This window comes from Plasmodium gaboni (genome assembly GCF_001602025.1).
Source record: "Plasmodium gaboni strain SY75 chromosome Unknown, whole genome shotgun sequence".
Taxonomy (NCBI): domain Eukaryota; phylum Apicomplexa; class Aconoidasida; order Haemosporida; family Plasmodiidae; genus Plasmodium; species Plasmodium gaboni.
This window is the reverse complement of record NW_017385495.1, coordinates 2,045-11,424: the sequence shown is the minus strand read 5'-3', so window position 1 is coordinate 11,424 and position 9,380 is coordinate 2,045. Positions and strand designations below refer to the sequence as shown.

General features: G+C 16.4%; 3 pseudogenes across 3 annotated transcripts; all 3 read left to right on the top strand.

Moving 5' to 3' along the window:
- Nucleotides 1–796: 796 nt before the first annotated feature.
- On the top strand, nt 797–1,790 carry PGSY75_0034400 (exported protein (PHISTa); annotated as a pseudogene; the record flags this gene model as incomplete). The annotated part of the gene is given in 5 exon segments: nt 797–904; nt 907–936; nt 1,054–1,209; nt 1,220–1,438; nt 1,443–1,790. Coding segments are annotated over 5 exon segments (861 nt in total).
- A 1,614-nt stretch (nt 1,791–3,404) lies between these two features.
- On the top strand, nt 3,405–4,486 carry PGSY75_0034300 (exported protein (PHISTa); annotated as a pseudogene; the record flags this gene model as incomplete). Its single annotated transcript is given in 3 exon segments — nt 3,405–3,539; nt 3,675–3,833; nt 3,836–4,486. Coding segments are annotated over 3 exon segments (945 nt in total).
- Nucleotides 4,487–6,560: 2,074 nt separating this feature from the next.
- On the top strand, nt 6,561–7,426 carry PGSY75_0034200 (exported protein (PHISTa); annotated as a pseudogene; the record flags this gene model as incomplete). The annotated part of the gene is given in 4 exon segments: nt 6,561–6,608; nt 6,835–6,996; nt 6,999–7,277; nt 7,280–7,426. Coding segments are annotated over 4 exon segments (636 nt in total).
- Between the last annotated feature and the right edge of the window lie 1,954 nt (nt 7,427–9,380).

Here is a 9,380-nt window from a genome sequence, read left to right as displayed (position 1 = left end):
TGTCCCTCTTTCTATATATATATATATATATATATATATATATATATATATATATATATACTGTACCATTTTATGTTAAAAGAAAATTATGTACGCGTAAAACAAATATTAAAAAAATAAATAATAAATTGACATATTTAATAATAATATTAATGATTTAACAAAGTTCTTAATTTATATAGTAAAAAATGAAGATGAATAGATTAATAACCTTTTCAGATTAAAAAAATGTTAATATAAGATTTGATTGAAATATATATGAGTATTTAAAAAATATTAAATATAAATATAAATATATATATATATATATATATATATATATATATATATATATAATAAGATATATTAAAAAAATAAGCATACACATATTATTTTTGATGTTTGTCATATATCATATATAAATAAATAATTTTGTATTATAATGTACATTTGGAGAATATTTTTATAAAAAAAAGAAAAAGCATACATATTTTAATTCATAATAATTATTAAATGATTATTTTATGAGTTATGGATAATATTCTTGAATTTATGATTTGGACGTTTGTTTAGATATATATGAAAAAAAAAAAATTCTATATATAGTTTATTCAAATAACTATTTTATTCTTTTAATATTATTTCATATATTTCATTAAATTATAAAAAAAAATGTATCAATATAATATATACAATATATTATAGCTTATTTATAAATTCATATATTTTTGGTTTTTTAATATATAGAAATATTTTTATTTTTGTATTAATCTCTTTTTTTATATATTAATGAAAATATATAATAAAAACTATCAATATGACGAACAAAAAGAATTGTACTATTTTTACATTATATAGTCCTTATAAGAAACAGAAGAGAAAATTATATTATATGTCATTTAAATTTCTTTGTTTAAGTTTATATATATCGTTGTATTTTATTATGTATTTCTAAATGTAAGTTGATTATATACAAATTTAAGTATTTTTATTATTTATTTGTTTTTATAAATTAATGTTACTATAAAATATGTATTATATAATATGTATATATAATTTTTTTTTTTAATGTAGAATTCTTTAGAACATGGAAGCTTAGAAATTGTTAAAAATGGCAATGTATATGAACGAAATTTAGGTGAGGCAGAAAAAAATTTTAAGGGTTGAAAAAGGAAAAATAATTCAAAACATAAAATAGAGGATGTAAAAAAAAACAAAAATCAATATAAGTAACTAGTGATGTAAAGATCAAAAGGTAAAGGAAAATAGATACAGTACTAATAATGATCTAGGGAATACTAACATGAAAAACAAATGTAATAGTTCAATAAGTAATATAAATTATAATGATATATCAAAGAATTTAACAGAAAAGGAATTATTAGATGTATTAAATTCATTAAAAGAATGTCCATTAAATCAAGATCTTAGAAATATATGGACTCACACACTTGGTATTATAAAAAGAAGGATTTGTTAATGTATTGAATATATTAAAGGCATTAATACATAAATACTTAGATAATGATATTTATGAGGGTACTATTAATAGTACTGTTAAGTCCTCTGTATATGGAAATATATGGGATAAAAATATTTCCAGACTTTATGAAACATTAGGAACAGAAGAGATTTTATACACTAATAATTTTTTTAGTCTAATTAATGGTAAACATACACTTGATCATATATTGAAATTTATTTATTCATTCTTAGAACATTTTAAGGCATTAAAAAAGGAATTACACCAAAAACACCAAAAGGAACTTATCGAAAGTATTGCGCAAAACTTACATTCATTTAAAAAATAAATTATTATAAAACTGAAAAGAAATATATTTTTAATTATATATAAATCATTAATAGGAAAAGTTTTAAAAATGTGTTGGATCCTATAAAAATAATTATTCGTTATATATATATATATATATATATATATATATATATATATGTGTGTAAAATTATAGTTTCTCTAGCATAATATACAAAATTATATAGATATATGTTATTGCATTCAGATGTCTATGTTAAAAAATAAATTATTAAATATATATATTTTAGATTAAAAAAAAAACGTTATTATATTAATTATATAAATCTATGTATATATATATTTTTTTTAAATATTTTACAATTATATATATGTGTGTGTGTTCTTATATATATAAATATGTATTACTGTTAATATAATATGTATAGCCATTTTGAATATATAAATAAATCTATAAATTTATGTTTTTAAATTAGATAAACGAAATATGAACAATGAAAAAGGGGAAAAAAAAAACTTTAAGGATTGTTTAATATATTTTTATTATGTTATGTGTTTTAAAAAGGATTGATAAATAAATAATCAGTATTATGTTATTTTATATATATAAAATAATATTTATATTCATGATTATATGAATTACCTAAATAATATTATACAAGGTAAATACATTTAAGATAATACAAGATTATATCTTTCATTAATATAATAATCTACGAATGTTCTTAAGAATACAACATTATATTGTCAAAATATCTAAAATAAAATATCTTAAATGAAGAAAAAAATAAAAGAGAAATAAAGAAAAAAAATATATTTTCCATATTACCTTTTTTTTTTTTTTTTATTTTAAATATATTTATATATAAAAAAGAAAAATGAAAAAAGAAAAACAATTTATTTTTCATAATACTTTTTTTTTTTTTATATATATTTATAAATATATATATATATAATACAATATAAAAAAAAAAAAAAAAACACACTAATAAAAATAAATTGATATATTGTGGTAATATTTCATTATATATATTTAAAAATTATGTATTATGTATATTATGTGAAGTTTAAATATATTAATGCTTTAAAAAATGATTTTTTTAAAAAAAATTTATATGTAGAACAATAAGAATTTTTTACATGCAAATGGTATTTTAGCATTTTTAAGATAAATAATATATAAATTATAATTCTTCTAATTATCAACATCTTTTTTTTTTTCTTTAGAGATAATTGAATAAAAATTAAAAATATAATTATTTACATATTTAATAAAGAAGAAATATATCATTTTAATTGTATTATTTATATACATACGATTTATTGTAGAAATTTTTATAAAAATGTAATTTTTTTTATTGAATATATATATAAAATTAAAACATACGTATAATATATTTTTTTTTAATAATATGAACCTTGTTCGTTTATATTTTTATTTAAAAGAATTTTTTTTTTTTTTTTTTTTTTTTAATCGTTTTTCTGTTTGAATAAAAAGTATTAATTCCAATATAAATGTAATTTTGTATTAAAATTTATTTTTATTTTTATAACATATTATATGTAGGTAATTATATTCTTCATATTTATCTGATTATATATTATTGATAAAGACAAAAAGAATTATAAAAAAAAGAAAATCAATAATAATATGATGATTAAATATTTTTGTAACCAAATTACCTGGAATCGTACCAAAGGATATGAGACCAGGAAGAAATTTATCAATTTCTTAATATATGTTTGTTTAGCTGTATATGTTCTTGGTTTTTTAAATGTATTTCTAAATGTAAGTTAATGAATAATTGATTATATATATATATATATATATATATATATATTTATATGTAATTTTTTTTTTTTATTTATTTTTAATTTTTAATATATTCACAAAATATACAATATATATATTTATTTATTATAGAATTGGTACGAATATAATGGCTTGGTATCTATAAAATCTTGTAACGAATGTTCGAGAAATTTAGCTGAAGTAAAAAGTCCTAATAATAAAAAATTAAAAAAGGGCTTTTTCAAAAATGAAAAAAAATCTAAAAAGAAAAATAAAGTAAATAAGGAAGATAATATTTAGCTGAAGTAAAAAGTCCTAATAATAAAAAATTAAAAAAGGGCTTTTTCAAAAATGAAAAAAAATCTAAAAAGAAAAATAAAGTAAATAAGGAAGATAATAATGAACAAAATACTGTTGAATCCAAAAGTTGTTGTAATGGTAATTCTGAATCTAATCAAGTGGAAAATGAAAATGATGATTCTACAAATTATCTAAATTACCAAGATTTATCAGTACAGTTGACAAAAGAGCAATTATATCATGTACTAAATTCACTTACTAAAGTACCAAAAAAAGAAAATCTAATTAATTTATGGAGTCAGGCACTTGGGGTAAATAAAGAAGGATTAGATGATTTATTAAAAGATTTGTTAACATATTTTCCAAAGAATAAAATTACCGATGGTTTTGCATTTAGAAAATTTCATATGCTAGATGATCCTCATTTAGAGATGTGGTATAAATTTTTGAAATTTTTTGCAGAAGCTACATCAAATGAAAAAGATTTTACTAGTAAATTTTATGGCTTAATCAATAGGAAACCATCAATTGATGATATAAGAAATAATATATTTTCCTTTTTAGAAGAATATCAAAAGACGTATACTGAAATATATAATAAATGTAAAAAGGAGGCAATTGCCTTGAAAAATAATAATATATAATACACTTGAATGATTTATTTATATAATGTGTAGTATAATAAGAACACAATATAAATAAAATCTAATTTATTTAATCATTATTTTATATTTAGGTAATATAAAATATATAACGTTAAAGTAATAATAATGTAATAAGGTATTTGCTTTAATGAAGTATTAAATATTTATTTTACTTTTTTTTTTTTTTATGCAATCTATTATTTAAATGCAATATATATATATATATATATATATATATATATGTCTTATAAAAAAGAGCACATATGAATGTGTATTTTTATTATACTAGAAAACATTTATAATTCTCTTTAATAGAGGATATAAAAAACATATTTTCATTTTTCTTAAATCAAACATTTGTATAATTATATTTGTATGTAATTTTAAAAAATTATTATTATAAATAAATTTTTATTATAATTAAAATTTATCTATTATTTTTTTTTTTTTTATAAAATATGGGATATACATACATAGTAAATTATCCTATTTAACTTATTAAAAATATGTCATAGTACATAAATTATATCAATATCTTTGTTATGGTCGTCATAAATTGAATTTATATAAGATATATATATATATTTTTTAAAATATTACTTATATTGATGATAAAAAAAATTTTTAAATTTAAAATGTAGGTATAAAATTATAAATGCATTATGCTAAATATATAGCTTTATGTATAATTAATTTATTTCAATGGTTAGGGAAAGGAGTTATAAATTTGTGTGTATACACATAATATTGAAAATATAATAATTCCTATGTATAAACTGAAATAATAACATATATATGTTTTATAATTATGTAAATTAATATGAAGATATTGCATATATATAAAAAAATATATATTAACATATACATCTTATTATAAAAAAGGAGCTTATAATAATGGGAATTATAATAAAATATATTTAGATAAATATGAAAGAATTTTATCAGAACATATTACAGATGAACCATTACATAATGGTTTATCTACTTTGAATGTAGAAAATTATAAAGGAGTAAACCATTAAGATAGAGTAGTTTGTACATTAAACGACAAAACAGTGGAAAATAAAATGCTGGATGAAAAAGTAGATGGAAAAAATATGTTAGGTTATAATGTTTTAAATGATAAATTAAACAAGGAGTATGATAAATATCATAAAAAAAAACATTTCTTTAAAAAGAAATAAAAAAAATGCATCCATAAAAGACGTATTATACAAAATGATATTCAAAGAAAATCCTTTTGGAATGTTCTAAAAAACGTTATAACGGGATAGGGGTTCACATCAGGAATTAGTTTTATAGTTTGGGTAACGGTACTATATGTAGAACATGTTGCGATAGCTTTTGCCTTACTTCACGTTGGAACCCTATTTCTATTAATAATCTTATGTGTTCTTTCTTGGTTACTTGTTACATGGTTGTGGCCTTAAAAAGATGAATATAATAGAAAAAATAAGTAATAATTATTATATAATATGTTTTATTTGATTATTTTTTTTTCTAGTTCTTATAGAAACGGAAATATATTTTTTGATGAGAAAAAAAATATTTTTATATATAACATTAGTTTTTATTGTATTTACATATTGCAATATGTATGAATTATTTTGTTTTTAGTTTATTGAATAGAAAGGAAATTTCTATTGATATCGTATACACATTATTTTATAATTTTATTATTATTATAATTATGTTATTTATTTATTTTATTTTTTTATCAAAAAATAAATATATATATATATATATATATGTATATATTTAGAACATATTAGACATATATACATATAAATAATATTTAATACACAAATAATGATAATAATAATATAAATTGTATAGGAAAATTTTTATATTAATAATAACAATATTGTGTTATAGAAAATTGAATTTTCATATACAATGTTTATTATAAAGCAAATAAGTACAAAAATATATATTTTTTTATTTATTATTACTGAAATTTGTGGAAATTATTTATAAAAATAATTTTAAAACACATAAGTATGATTTGTATTCTATTGATGAAAATAGGTGTTACAATATAATGTAGAATATATATTGTAGGTCGTTTATTTTTATGTCACTAAGTTTATAGGTAATTTCATTATTTTATATACCTTTATCGGTGAGATAATAATATATTTTAAATTTTTTTTAATATTTTGTTATAAATATATTTATATATTTGTTGGTTATATAAAATATTAAGTGTAATTTAATTTTTTTTTTATATATAGCCTTTATTTTATTTATTATTATAATTTTTTTCTCTCTATTTATTACACCATATATATGATGAATATATAGTTTTATCAAGTAAATATAATAAAATAATATAATTTAATTTAAAAGAAATTGAAAATAAAAATAATAATAATATTCAAAGAAAAAATACAATTGCCCCTTTGGATGAAGCAAATGACAGAATTCCTAATTCAAATAATAATATAAGAATTACATGGGAAAATAATCAATACAATGATTTGTCAAAAGAATTTAATAGAAAAGGGATTTTTTTGCTGTAAAAAAATCATTAAAAGAATGTCCATCAAACGAAGATCTTATAAATATATGGAATGACACAATTGGTGTTGCGAAAGAAGGTTTTGATAATATACTGAAAGAGTTGAAGGCAACAATACAAAAATATTTAGATAATGATGTTTATGTACGTATTGATGAAAGGACCCGTCCTTATTTGTTATATGACCTTATATGGAAAGAAACCTGTTCTGGATTTTCTAAAACTATAGAATTAGAACAGTTAGAATACACTAATGATTTTTATAGGTTAATAATGAACATACACTTGATGATATATTACAATTTATTTATGCATTCTTAGAACATTTTAGGACATTAAAAAAGGAATTATATGAAAAATACAAAAAGGTTCTCCTTGAAAAAATTAAGAAACATTCTGATGGTGACTACTTAATATAATAAAAATTAAAAGATATATATATATATTATTTGATTATATATATAGCAATATTTTATATATATAAAAGTTGTTTTTTTAATATTAATTAAAAAAATTATATATTCAAATTATAGAATGTTCCACCTGAAGATAAATTTGATCTGAAATAGGAACAAAAGAATTATGATAAATCTAATGAAAAAAAAAAAAAAAAAAATTATATTTTTTTTTTATTTATAAAATATTGTAAATTCCTAAGCATATATATTTTATAAATTAATTAAATATATACAAGATTATAAATTTTTATTTTTAGTAAAATGAATGAAAATATATATAAGTTAGAAATATATAAGAAAATAATTTTGTACAAATTCATTTTTTTAATGTTGCTAAATATTATATTACAAAAAAAAAAAAATAGAATTATTATGTTATTTAAATCATATGAGAATTCATTTAAAGATTTATATTCTCAAGAATATACTTATAAAAAGAAGAAGAAAAAAAATTATGTTCATCATTTATTTATAAATTCAATACATTTTCCATTTTTCCATAAATTATTTCTATTTCCTTAAAATGTAATAACAAAGAAATTTTGTATATGTATAAACTATGTTATATTTTGAAATAAATAAATATATATGTATTATTATTAGTATAGTATATTGTTTTTATTTTTCGTTACAATTATTATTTTGTTTTATTATTATATTTTGTGTGAAAAATGTAAACCTTGTTATATCATATTGAAATAATTTTTTGTTCTACCAAAATAAGATGTTAAGGGATATAAAATATACATATAATAATGTATATGTATATATTTTCATTTAATTTTTTTCAATAAAAATTTACAAAAAAACTATATAACGTATGTGTAAATCTTTATATATATATATATGTATATGCGTATGGTATGTTTTATATATGTTTTAAAATATTTTATAAAAATTCCATAAATTTTATTTATGTACATTTAAAACATAATACAAGAAAAAAAAATGAAAAAATATATAATCATATTTTGTAATTTAAAGATTTATGTTATTAATGTGTAAATATATGAAAAAATATCATACTTAATATAAATATTGAATTTTCATTTTGTTAACTATATATTTTTTATGATTTTCATTTTTTTTTTTTTTTTTGAACATGTATATTTAAATAATAATGTAGAAAAATGTAAATGTTTAAAATTTTTTTATAGTTATTTTGAAAAAGGTATATATAAAAATTAAAAAAAAATTATAATTAATATTTTTGTAATTCTTATATATATTTAATGTGTATGATGAATATATTTGAGGATCAAAAAATATATATATTTATGTGGTTAAATGATTAATATAAAAATTGTTTGTATTTGCATTTTGAATATCATATTAAATATATATGTATATGAATTAAACTGATTTATTATGAAAAATAAAAAAATTTTAAAATTCAAGTATATAGTAAATAACTGGATAAAAAGAAAATATAATTATTGTTTAAATGAATATATGAAAATTAAATAAAAAAAAAAATATATATATATAAAATAATATAATTTATTTATACATTATAACACAGGAATTATTAATATATATGTAATATATATATATGTCACATTTCAAGCTTTTTGAACATGTTATAATAATACATATAAATTAAAATTATATGTATATATGTTATTAAAAATATAATCTTTAATTTTATGTAATGTATTTTATATTTCGTCAGTACAAAAATGGAATAAATATTATATATATATATAGCATATATTATAATGTGATATACTTTGTTATATAATTTTCCATGTTTTTAATTTTGTAAGAAAAATAAAAAATGTACATATAATAATATAAATATATAACCTTAATTTTGTTAATTATAAAAGTATGATAATTTTTTTAACATGTATATTTTAAAAAAAATGCCAAGTATATTATAACAGATTATTAACTAATTTTATATTATCAAATG